Source organism: Ochotona princeps, chromosome 17 (genome assembly GCF_030435755.1).
Source record: "Ochotona princeps isolate mOchPri1 chromosome 17, mOchPri1.hap1, whole genome shotgun sequence".
Taxonomy (NCBI): Eukaryota; Metazoa; Chordata; class Mammalia; order Lagomorpha; family Ochotonidae; genus Ochotona; species Ochotona princeps.
This window is the reverse complement of record NC_080848.1, coordinates 36,756,822-36,770,191: the sequence shown is the minus strand read 5'-3', so window position 1 is coordinate 36,770,191 and position 13,370 is coordinate 36,756,822. Positions and strand designations below refer to the sequence as shown.

The 13,370-nt window shown below is 39.5% G+C and overlaps 1 protein-coding gene across 1 annotated transcript in view; it reads left to right on the top strand.

Moving 5' to 3' along the window:
- The window catches only part of SSH2 (slingshot protein phosphatase 2), a 225,664-nt gene that overhangs the window by 48,346 nt on the left and 163,948 nt on the right, over window positions 1-13,370 (top strand). Inside the window, exon 2 of the mRNA XM_058675962.1 lies at window positions 2,140-2,220. Coding sequence (XP_058531945.1) covers window positions 2,140-2,220 — 81 coding nt within the window. The remainder of the gene's footprint in view (window positions 1-2,139; window positions 2,221-13,370) is intronic.

The window sequence follows — 13,370 nt, the reverse complement described above, 5'->3', positions numbered from 1 at the left end:
ATCTGACTTTCCAATAAAAATAAATCTTTAAAAAAAGAAATACAAAGCATCTTGGCATTAACATCTTCATTGTCCCTCCCAAGCAATGAACAGAGGGTGAGGAATACAGACATTCGGGGGCCATGCTCAGGGGCTACTTGTCCTCAGAGTCTGTCTACCAGAAGTCAGAGATCTAGCAGGTACTGGGGAGGCCAAGAGTTGGAGTGCCAGAGCAACAGAAGCACATGACCAAGAGAGAGAGCCCCTCCCTGTCATGGACCTTTATGGGGGCTTGCGAGGGGAGTGGTTATGCAACAATGCAATACCACCTCCTCAGGTGATGGTGGTAGGTGAGCGTCACAGGTGGGAAGAAGGGATCATAGGTGGTGGTGGGGAGTGGCTTCCAAGTTCATGACCCTGAATTAGCTGCCTACCCCACAACAGTGTATCCTGACATTGCCGATATGGACAGAGTCCATGGCAGAGTCCAGCATCCTATTGTCAAGATGTACTTAACAGTTTCATTTGGGAGTTCATCTTTGGTTTGGAAATAGAGATACATACTGCATTGTATCTTCATATCTGGATATGATCGTCTCTATTACAGTTACTATACAGTCCCTTAAGCAAAAAGCCATAAAACAAAATCAACAGTAGAAAGAGTTAAAAAATTTACAATGCCATGAAGTTAAATAACATGCTACTGAATGATCAGTGTGTTGCGGAAGAAAGAAAAAAGAAAATAAAAAACCTTCTTGGATAAAATTATGTTACTGTGTGACCTATGAGTCAGCGAATAATTTAATGAATCTATTTAGAAGAAATGAAAATAAAAACAAAAATATCAAAACCCATGAGATGTAGTAAAGTAGTATTGAAAGGGCTATTTATCTTATATTTTGCATGAAGGTTAAATATTTGATTATTTCTGATGATTTTCTCAAAGAAGAAGAAAGATGGAAAATGGCAGATGAGGCGTGGTTGTAAGAAAGAAAATCAAAAGTATGCAAAGGATCAGAATAAGAAAAAAAAACAGTAAAAAGTAACCAGGGACTAGAACCAGAAATGGTAACATTGAGTTTTACAAATTTTCTTCTCAGTTATTTTGCTCTTGATCTCTACAGATATTCTTTTTTTTTTCTTTTTAAGATTTTATTTTATTTTTATTACAAAGTCAGATATACTGAGAGGAGGAGAGATAGAGAGGAAGTGGAGCTGCCGGGATTAGAACCAGCGGCCATATGGGATCAAGGTGAGGACCTTAGCCACTAGGCCACGCTGCCGAGCCCTACAGATATTCTTGATACTTAAAATACAGCCTCAGTTTGAACAACAACAACAACAACAAAATCAAAGTAGGCACCAACTAGAATAGCCATTGAGTAGTTATATATGACTAAATTCCAACCACTAGTATGAGAGATTTTGATGATATCAGCACAGGGGCATCAGAGTTTTGTCTGGAGATGACTCAGTTTCCAGCAGCTGTTACCAAACAAAAAGCATTTGAATGGAATAGATCAGAGTTGGGGCCTTTTGTGTTCTGTGTAGTATTCATCATAGGGGAAAATACGCTTACAGTACTATGTAATGGTACCACTCATTTGTCTCATTTTCCTTATCTGTCTTCTAAGCAGGTTTTGCAAAAGAAGTTGGACATGGTAGAAAAGGTTTGTTTCTTACTCCTGTTGGAGAACACGTATAGGGCTTATCTTTTGGCTCTTCTTATAAAACTCTTACTTGCAGAGGGTCAATGAAAATAGGCTGGTGGTTTGATTCACTAATGGGATTCTGCATCTTAATCTAAACAGACATGAGAAATATGCTGTATCTTTGGATATGATGATACACGAACCTACACTATCTGCAGCCTAAGAAAAGTTCAGAGTGCCTACTATGAAGGGTTAGTAGTACTTTCTTTACAGAAAAAGAATAGCTCATTGGCTAAACAGGGAAACTATAGAAAACACTTCAGCTAATCAGACATTACTCAATTAACTACTTTGCTGGCTATAGTCTCTCCCAAAAAACCATCACTAACCAGCTGCTGCAGCTTCTCACCAATGAGCTAACACTACCTTGGTGATTTCAGCTGGCTTTTCCCTCACGCCTGTCGACTCCTGTGTCTGGATCTCTGACATAACCTTGTTTGTATTGCAGAGCTCTCATTTAGAAGACAGTGAATCAGCAGCGTTACTTTGCTGTGAATTTGAAGAGTCAGAAATCTTTAGTGATTCCAATGTACGTGGGTATGGTTTTTTTATACAGCCTTTAGTGACTCAAGTAAAAGTGAGGTTACATTTGACTCATAAATGCAATTGGCATTGTGCCTGTATTTCGTCTGCTTGGCCCCATGCAGCCAAATAGTCTGGAAAGGCAATTGGTGATTTGGAATGAGTGAGCATATATAAATAATATGGTGTATTCATGTGCACAATAATCTCCACTCAAAGTGTATCTATCAAAACAAAAAAAATGTTGCATCTTAAAACGTTGTTTGTGTATCCTTCAAAAAAGATGATTCCTTGTGGAGTTTTTCCCTCATGCATGCTTAAAAAAAAGTGTTTGTTTTTATTAGAAAAGGTGATTGACAGAGAAAGAGAAAGATCTTCCATCCCTGGTTCACTTCCCAGATGGCTGCAACAGCTGAAACTGAGCCAATCCAAAGCCAGGAGCTTCTTCTCAGTCTCCTGCAGAAGAAGCATCCTCTGCGCTTCTGTAGGCTATAGACAGGGAACTGTTGGGAGTTGAGCAGCAAGGACATGAGACGGTGCCCATATGGCATGCTGGTGCTTGGAGATAGAGGATTAGACAGTGGAGTCATTGCACTGCTCCCTGCACATTTTTTTTTTAAAGCTCGACGGTGTCCTCTTCCCTGTGGCAACTGCTTGGTATTGATGCATGATATGTCCTAGTTACTGATACTGTTAAACCAAATGGTGTTATAATTACTATAATGGGGAGTCATTCTGATGGGCTGAAATATAGAACTTTGTGATGGGCATTCAGTGAAATTAAGAGGTCTCTTGGGACACACATCCCATTTGGAAGCACTTGAATTTGTTATTTCAGCTTCTTACTAATGCAAATAACAGAAGGCAGCAAATGATGACAACTTAAATACTGAGGTCCCTGGCACTGATAGAGGAGGTCCAGATTGAGTTCTGAGCTCCTGACTTCAATCTGTCCAAGCCCCAGCTGTTGTAGATATTTGGGAGGTGAACCAGTAGATGGAAGATCTATCTCTAGCTGTCTCTTTCATATAAATAAAAATAAGTTAATACATTTTAAAGAAGTTTCAACAATAAGAAAGATTATAGAACATGAAGCTAACTATATTTCATCAGATGTTTCATCAAATAAAATTTTACTTATCCCATCTGACCCCCTAGCATATTTTTACCCATGTAGTCACGCTGAAGTTAGAAAATTCAATTAAAGGAGTACTGAAATTATTTTCAAGGGAAAGGAAGAGCTATGAAGAAGAAAAATGAGCTCTGAAACTGGCAGGGGGAAGGGAAGAAGGGAGAGAGAAAAGGATGAAAGAGGGAAAGGAAAGAAGGAGGGTGGTAGGGAGGGGGTTGACCCTTAGTTGATGATACCCCAATTTTACATGCTGCTGTTTATGAAAAAGCTTATGCAATATATTTAAAATGACACCATGAAGAAATAGTTGTTCAAACATATTTTTGGATTATCACATCCATGGGAAACTGGACTACTTTTATCTTCCTGTTTTAGAGGAGGATCGTGATGGCCTTGTATCAAACTGAAGTTTGGAAATACTGCAAAATATTTTTTCCACTTGGAGATTAATTCTGCACCGTAGTATGTACTGAATCCTGCACAAATGCTGAATAGTACAGTTAGTACAAGCACACTTTTTTTTTATTCATTAATTACATTGTATTACATGACACAATTTCATAGGTACTGGGATTCTCCCCTCTTCACCCCAAACCCTTCCCCCATGGTGAATTCCTTCACCTTGATGCATAACCACAGCTCAGGTTCCGTTGGGATTCCGATTACAAGCTCACACCATACAGAGTCCAGCATCCCACTGTCCAGTCAAGTTCAACGGCCTCTTAGGGAGGCCCTCTCAGGTTTGAAGGCAGAGCCAGCAGAGCGTCACCTCGATCAATTAGAAGCTCCAACATATCATCAGCAGCAGTCCAGGTACGATGAGACTGGTGCAGAGTCCACTGATTGACATAGTCTATCTTAGAGTTTCCCCTTGTCCAGTTTTCCGCTGCAAGCATATAACTGAGGTGGTTGATTGATCTACTCCATCTTCCATCTTTTCTTGGTTAATGTTTTGATTCCTCCATTTTGTTCAGGGGAATCCCCAAAGAAACTTTGAGGCGTTCCCAGTCCAGGCTCCTACATGTACTACTAGTAAGCACAGTGCCTGCCACAGTCCGTCACTCCGATCAGCTGGTGGTTGTAACCCCTGGGTTGGATCTATTCTGAGCCCCGACCTCCATTGGAACCAATGAGTATTGCAGCTCTCCCCGGCTGTGCCCATCACACACTAGTCCCTCACCTAAACCAGTGGGAGGTGTGCTGGTTGGGTGCTGCATTCCCTACTGGCACAGGCCATTTCACCTTGGCATTTTGTGTTTTGTACTGTTTTTTATTGCAACCAAACCTGGCCAGGCCCCCACACAGTTCCAGCACTCGGACTTGCCAGTGGATGACGTGAACTGACTCAGCCTGGTCTGCCCCCAACCCAAGCCAAATGTATGCCAGTGGGTCACTTTCCAAAGCCTCTTCTGGGTTGTTTACCTCCATGCTTCCTGCGTTTATTTGTAGGGTCAGTGTCCTGTCAGAGGAACTGTTCAGATTCCTCCATCCGACCCCTTCCTGGTGTCAGGCTTCACGCATACCAGCAGGTCCTTCGGCCAGCACCACTCTTCAACCCATTCTGGTTCCTGCTGTTGAGAGTTTCAGCCCAGCCACGGCTCGTCCATACCCACATATAGCTCATATATGGCTCAGTTGGGGTTGAAACCTAGCCGAGCCCGTCCCACATCTATCCTGGTCCTCTGGAGCACCAAACTGAAGCACACTTTTTTTTTTACCTGAATTGGGTTTTGACAAATTTGATCTTTTTTTCTATAATTGTGTTAGACTTGACCTCTTCCAATAGGTAACCAAAACTAAAACTAGCATGATAAAATCTGCTTTTTGTCCATATCAGGATGTTTGTTGTGTAGAGTAGCACTCAGTGAATTTTGTGGAGATTTCACCAGTGGAAACTTTATCTCTCAAACTGTGTCTCTCCAAATTATCACCACAACCCCTCCTTCTCTTAACTGTCTTCATTACTTCATCTCCATGGCACAATGACTGATCCATTTTAGAATCTCATTCACCTATTATATTGGTGAACCTGGCTGTTCTTTGTCGGTGTAGGTGAGAGTCTAGAGTGGCGCTCTTTTCCCTCTTGCTTGCAAACATTAAATGACAAATCCACATAATCATTCTATAGGGGGGAAAAGATTCCCTCTTTCCTCCTCATTTTATGTGGGCTTTTGAGCTATATCTAGAAACCCAAATCATATAAGTGCTATTAACAAGAGAAACACATCAAAGTTTTTTTTAATTTACATGTACATAAGGATCTTCACAATAGAGTGATGTTTTTCTGCTTTGTAGACAAAAAACAATAAATTTGTGAAGAAATAACAAAAATGGTAGTAAATTCTAGGAATATTCCTGAGAAATGTGTGTGGAGAATGTACAAACTGGAAGATAAGGATTACCCTAAATGAGTTTGTTTATTCATCGCAGTCTCAAGTAGCAGCATTAAGTGGTCAGGAATTTTGTTTTTCAACCTTGATATGGAGAAGGACATCCCTCCCCTCCAAAATCAATTCAGCATAATTTGAGATGGCAAGTCCTAAGCTCTTCCATTTGCGAAATAGAATGATGAATCCACATGAATATTCTTTCATTATCAACATTTTGCAGATGGCCAAAAAGTGGAAAGGTTGCATTCATTGCCCAGAGCTGTGTGGTAAGCAGGGATGGCACTGACATCAGATCTCAGCTGACAGCAATGGTGAGCTCATTACCAGCAAGCAACATCATTAATGGAATGCGGATCAAGCCCTTATATAATATAGTGCCTACAAGATTATTTGCAATTTGCAGTGGGTCTTCTGGGCTTGCACTGGCCTGTTGTTTCCATCTATTTTGTCTTGGAGACCACTGCATGGGAATCTACATAAAGAATTTTTTATTATGAAGTTGAACACATGTGGCGGAAAATTGACACTAGTTTTAATTTTTTTTTTCTCCCTTTAAAGCAGATTACTTCCTTGATGTGTGCATTTACAGATTACTCTGGGTTGCTTTATTTTGTTGCCAGAACTTTCATTTAAGTCCGTTTCATTGTGTTCAAGAAGCAAGACTGGTTATGTATATTTGGCTGGCTTTTTAAAGGTGCAGTACTAGATCCCCTTCCCATTTTGCCTGTTTTAGGAGACTTTTGCACACTTGTTTTCCTTTTTCTCACCTTCCCATTCCCTCTGATCAAAATAGATTGAAAAGCTTTTTCCTAATTTGAAAACTTTGGGAAAAGGAAGTGTTATTTATAGAGCAAATAGATTGAAATACCTATTGGTTTTCTTCAAGAAAGTAATATGATCTTGATAACTATTTGAAGTAGGTGTACATTTATTTAAAAAAAAAAACAGTAAAAAGAGAAAATCAATCATTGAAGAATTTTCTCTTCAATGCTGGGATAACCAAATTGGCTAGTTCTATTCAGTCAGTCAGTCTTGCATACATTCATGAACTCAGTGAACGTTGATGGGCTTTCATGTTAAATCACTGGACCCAAAGCCATGAAGGTTTAGCATAACATATAGAACCAAACCAAATAGAAAGCAGACCAGATCTAGACTCCATTTTATGATCTGCTTCATCTCTTTGCTTGGTTTACTGTATCATTATACAGAAGGCATTTTTCCTTCTGTGTAATGAGAAAAACTTTTATGTTTGAACAGCCCTGAGAAAGAAAGATTAGCCTTTTGAGTTATTAAAAGATTTTTTAAAAAGTCAACCTCTAGATTTAAAGGTTAAGCTGACCAAAAAAAAGGAAAAATATAAAAAATATTTTAATTATTTGGTTTAGAATATACTTAATTTTTAGTTTTTAAAAGGCTTCTTCCTCCCTCCCTCCTCCCCTCCTTCTTTCCCTACTTTCCATCTTCCATTTTTTCCTTCCTTCCTTCCTTCTTTCCTTCCTTCCTTCTTTCCACAGAGAGAGACTGATTTTGCATCCACTGGTTCACTCCCCAAATGTCCACAAAAGCTGGGGCTGGGCCATACTGAAGCCAGGACCTTAGGACTCAGTCTGGGTCTCCCATATGGGTGGCAGGAACTCAAGTACTTGGACCAAATCATGTAGTTTCCCAGGCACATTCGAAAGAAGCTGAAGCAGTGACTTAACCTGATGCTCTACAACCCTAACCGCTCTTAACATTTTTATGCAGTAGTTTTGCTTACTCTTCTAGAACAAGACAGGCTCTCAGAATACTGCACTATTCTTTTAGATATCAACTTCCTTAGGATTTTTCATATTGAGTCATTTTGTGAATAGAAGAACAACTGTAAGACTGAAAGAATACTTAAATTGGTAGTTTAAAGGGAAGACTTTATGCCTATTTTCGGTGTTATCAGCATTAAGGTAAACCCTTATTGAAGGTTGGCTGTTGGGTAGCCAGTCCATATTAATTGAAAATGGAAGATCCAGTAATCTTCAAGATTCTTCTAAAACATACTATTTTTCTTACATGTTCTAAGTCTTGGGATATGGTCTATAAAATGATCAAAATAATCAAAAATTTGTTAGCTCAGATAAGAAAACTATACTCAGGATAGGAGAGATACTGTAGTCATTAATTCTGCTTCTCTAAGTCTCCAGAGATTGTAAACACAAACAAGATTCTCATGGGGCAGCTTACAGATAGTGATAACAGACTGGTTAGCCAGAGTGTGGTGATGGTATCTAGGCCAGCAATAAGCACATCGAGCCTATCTGATTATTTGTATTCATCCTCTTCTTTTCTGCTCTCCATATCAGGTATATTTTCTATTTCTTCTTCTTTTTAAATCTTGTTTGCAGGAACACCTTTTACTAGCCAGTATACACAAATATGAAAGGGAGGAAATAAGGAAAATTTTCTCCTAAAGAGATGAGTTTTAATGTTAATTTCAAATGGCCAGATAGCAAACAGCAAAACAGGGATCCAGGATTATTTTAATTGTTTCTGCATCATTTCTGCTGCATGGTGGAGAGACTACCCATTAGGGCATATGGTCAGAAAAGAGGAAAAACAGTTGCTGGTGGCAAAAACAGTTTCTCCATGAGGAGTATTCCATTCTTTTTCCTATGGAGGAGGTCTGATCCAGGGGATTACACTGGCTGGGAGCCTGTTGTAATAGCAAAGTGATTTTTACTTTGTTTCAGAATAATACGTAAGAAAGCATGTCTCAACTGTCTTTGTATAATCATTAAGAAAATAATATGTTTTTCTTCTTTTATCTAAGCCTCTTGACTGATTTATTTGAGGGGAAATGAGATTTGTATTAATCTTGGGTTACCAAGGCTGCTTTTAAAATTAGTTGCTTTTAACTCAGTGCTTCTCATTGTAGCTGCAAATCAGAATTACTTGGTAAGCTTTAGATTTTTACTTGTTTTTATTTAAAAGGCAAAGCAGCAGACAGTTAGGTCTTTGATTCCCTGGTTTAGTTCCCAAATGCCCACAAAAATCCAGGACCCTGGAACTCAGCCCAGGTTTCCAACATGGATGGGAGTTCTTTGGCCATCATCTGCTACCTTGCAGGGGGCACTGGAAACTGGACTCAGGTCTGGAGCAAGGACTGGAACACAGGCTTCAGTTTGGGATGCATGAGTCCCAGACAACATCTAAACTGTTGCAGCAAATGCAACAAATTAAATGCATAATAGGAGTCTTAAAAACCAGTTAAATCATGATCTCTAGACCCAGCATGGCACCCTAGTGGCTAAAGTTCTTGCCTTGGATGTGCCAGGATCCCATATCTTCGTATCCCGGCTTCTTCGCTTCCCTTCCAGCTCCCTGCCTGTGACCTGGGAAAGCAGTAGAGGATGGCCCAAAGCCTTGGGAACCTCCACCCGTGTAGGAGACCCGGAAGAGGCTCCTGGCTTCAGATCAGCTCAGCTCCAGCTGTTGCGGCCACTTGAGGAGTGAACTAGAGACAGAAGATCTGTCTCTCCTCTCTCAGGCAAACTGAATTTCCAATAAAAATAAACAAAAATCTTAAAAAAAAAAATCATGATTTCTGTTAGTGAAGACAAGGTATTGTTGACTTAAAAATGCTCCCAGGATTGTTCTAATCAAGGTTAAGAATCACTGGTTTAATTCTACCTATGCTAATTTTCATCTCCAAATTGGAGGTCCAATCTACAACATTTGTAACACCTGCTTCTTTGAAAGGCAGATGAAATGTAAGACAGACTAGAATCTTAAGAGTTGGTTATTTGCTTTTGATTATTCAGGTTCAACATAATTAACATCTATTCAGAATGTAAATATCCTTGGCTAGATTTTTGTTAAAAGCAGAGAAAGATACCTAAATTAGGTGATCCAAACCCAGCAAAAACCTGTATTCATGAAGGGCAAAGCTTCCATGAAAGAGTATATTTATTCTTCATGTGCAGTACTGCTGGGGTGCTAAAGATAGAATTAGTCACCATGCTATTCTATGTTTTATATATAAAATATAAGATAAACTTACAAAAGGTGCTTATCTCTTGTTGAAGAAGCAGAAAAAGATAAAGGGAGCAAGGAAACAAATATCTACAATAGCTGGGGCCAGGAGCTAGGAACTCAATCCATTTCTCCCACATGGGTTAACAGAGAAGGACCCAGTTACTTGAGCCTTGACTGTTGCCTTTCAGGGTCTGTACTGGCAGGAAAATGGAATTGTATGCAGATCTGGAACTCACACCCATGCAATCTGATACAGGATAGGGCCATTTCACCACTATCCTAAGCACTAAATGTAAAAAATATATATATATAAAAAAAGGTACTAAAAGTAAAATGTGGTAAATTTTCACAGGTTTTCATAAACATGTATTGGGAAATTCTGTAACCTATACTAGATCAAGAATTGAAATGTAACACATCTCTCAACCAGTCCTCTCTCAGCCTCCTTTGTGTCCCCTTCCAGTCTCAGTCTCTTGACTTCTTAACCAAATGATTCCGATGTGGGCATCAGGCTGTGTTCCTTAGAGCACCCTCTCTGACTTCTGGAAACATGTAGTGATGAATTCAGGTTCAGGATTCAGTCAGCCTTGGTTACAGTCCCAGTTCCAGCACTTCCTGGCTGTGTGACTCCACCATTCTAAGCCTCATTTCCTCCATCTGTAAAATGGAGATAATAATAGTGCCTGTTCCATGAGTTGTTAAAATTAAATGAGATAATTTATGTTAAGCACATTATCTGTGCTGAGTAAAGAGCAGGAGTCTCTTGAGTCACCATGCCTGTAACAGTCAGAGCAATGTCACTGTGTCTGTGGGCACAATGTGTCTGTGGGCACAATTCCATTTACACTTCAGCTCTGCAGGTAAGGAGGAGGAAAAGTGGACTTTTTAACTATCTTTCCTCTTCTTCACCATCCCTAAATTGGCTTTGACATGGCTTAAATTATGGAAACTTTTAGAAACACATATTCTTTAAATGCATGAAATGGCTATTGTGAGACCAGAAATATCTATTACACATCTTTATATGTTCACAACCCCAGCATAGTGATTCTCAAACTGCACATAGTTAATGTCTCAGATGAGGAATCTAAAAATGATGCTCAGGCACAATATTCTTTCCTACGCTGAGTTTGCATTATTTCTGCTCTTTTGCCCAGAATCATATTTTCTACACACCTGATATGCAAGAACAAGGGATGTGGCGGTGAAACAATTGTAGGCAGAACCAGGAGCTTGGCATAATTTGTAAAATAATCAAATAAAAGTTATAGTCTGAGGCAGGGTCTCCTAAGGTATAATTGTCACTTATTTTGGTTTAGAAAAGCAAGAAATACAAGTTGTTAGGATTTGTATGTTTTTCCATTAGTAAAATTGTACAGACCTTTTTTTAGACCCAGTTTTGGAACAGTGTACTCTGGAAGAGATAAGGGTGAGCAAAACTACATATTGGGTTTTACTGAGTAACAGATGTTGTTCTGAATGGGTTTCATATAAAATAGAGTTGAATCCAAATTATTAAGAGAAAATGTTTTTGGTACTGAGGAACTATCAATGATGAAGGACCAGTCTAGCCTGAAGTATGTCACCATGCTGGTGTGGCAGTTAAATCTGCCAGACACTCTCAGTTGGAACTTTTAACCTTATGCCTTTATATTTGAATATTCTTATTCTGTGTTAGAAGATCAAGGGCAAATGGAACAGTGGTTTGTTATTAACTTTGGCTTTTAAATCTAGAGTTTAAAATAAAATGAAGAAACTTAAGTCTCAGTGCAGGAAGTTTCTCATTCCATAGGTCCTAAGTAAAACTCAACATCTTTATTCTTTACCAAGTCCATAAATGTGCAGACAGAGTTAATCTGAGAGCATCTGAAGACTGAATTAAAACTGTTGTAAAGACACACTGTTTTAGAAATGTAAGGAAGGAGGAGTAGGTTAATAATTGAGTTTCATGCTTCAGGAAGTAAGATGCTATTTATTCCTAGAAATTGAGTATATCTTTGAAGTGTTTTATTATCAGATTAATCCTTCATTATCTCTATGAATTTCTAGAGTGTTGCCACTACTGTACCCAGGTATGCCTGTCTCCATCCTAGGCTGCCCTCTTCTCAGTTATCTGTTTTCTCAGTACTTGGTATGGAGTCCTGGTAAAGCTGCTATTTGAGAGCTGTTAGGCAAGAATTACTAACCCTGGAGAGAGCAGTAGATGGCCCTGATTGAGAAAAATGTCATGAAAGAATTGTAACTTGAGCACATTCTTGTTCTCTGTGAAGCCTATCTTTTGAATTATTTTCAATGCTGTTTGCATGCTATTTTGTTTGTTTATTGTGTAATCTCATAGTATGTCTTGGCAGAGGGAAGGAGGTACAACTACTTCCTCTCACTTAAACGCCCTGACTTGCTGAGAGCTACTAGTACACATAATTAAAATGCTGGCTAACACTTAGGATCAACAGCCATGTATCTGGTCCTTTATTACAAAATTTTAGATGTGTTAATCTCATTACTTTTCTGATTTCTGTAGTGCTTTTTATTCCTGTTTTAGAAATGAGATAACTTGGAACTGACGTGGCAGCCTACCTTAAAATGCACAGGGATCCTATATGGGCACCAGTTTTAATCCTTGTGGCCCTGCTTCCCATCCAGCTCCCTGTCTGGCCTGGGAAAGCATTCGAAGACGGCCCAAGCCTTGGGACCCTGCATCCATGTGGGAAACTCAGAAGAGGCTCCTAGCTCCTGGCTTCAGATTGGCTCAGTTCCAATCATTGCAGTTGCTTGGGGAGTGAATCATTGGACAGATGATCTTTATGTCTCTCCTCCTCTCTGTATATCTGACTTTGCAATAAAAATTAAACACATGTTTTAAAAAATGAGAAAACTGAGCTGACTATAGTTATTTACATGTACTTCTCGGTAAGTATACTGCTTAGGCATCTTGAATCCAGGGATTGGGTGTGATGGCCCGGTGGCTAAATCCTAATCTTGCATCTACCAGAATCCCATATGGGCATCTGTTCATGTCCCAGTTGCTTCAGTTTTAATCCCGCTGCCTGCTTGTAGCCTGGGAAAGCAGTAAAGGATGGCCCAAAGCCTTGGGACCCTGCACCTGCATGAGAGACCCAGCTTCAGACTGGCTCGGTTCCAACTGTTACAGTCACTTGGGGATTGAACCAGCAGATGGAAGATCTTTCTGTCTCTCCTTCTATGAATCTGCCTTTCCAATTAAATAAATAAATAAATCTTTAAAAAGAAAAATCCAGGATAAACAAAGTAAATTCTGCCCTTAATGCCATTTATACCTCATTGGACAATGCAGATCATAAAAAAAGTAAATATTAAATTACAAAATGAGAGTTTTGTGAAGAATATAAATGGGGAAATAACAATAAAGATCATCAGGGCAGAAGAACTGTTTAAATAAAAAAATGATCAAAAAGGGCCTCTCAGGGGCAGCAAATGGCAGGCTGATCCTCTACCTGCAAACACTGACATCCCACAATGGTTTGTATCCTGGACACTCCACTTCCAATCTAGCTCTCTGTTTATGGCCTGGGAAATCAGCAGAGGATGACTGAAGTCCTTGTGTTCCTGCACCCATGTGGGAACACAGAAGAGGCTCCTAGCTTC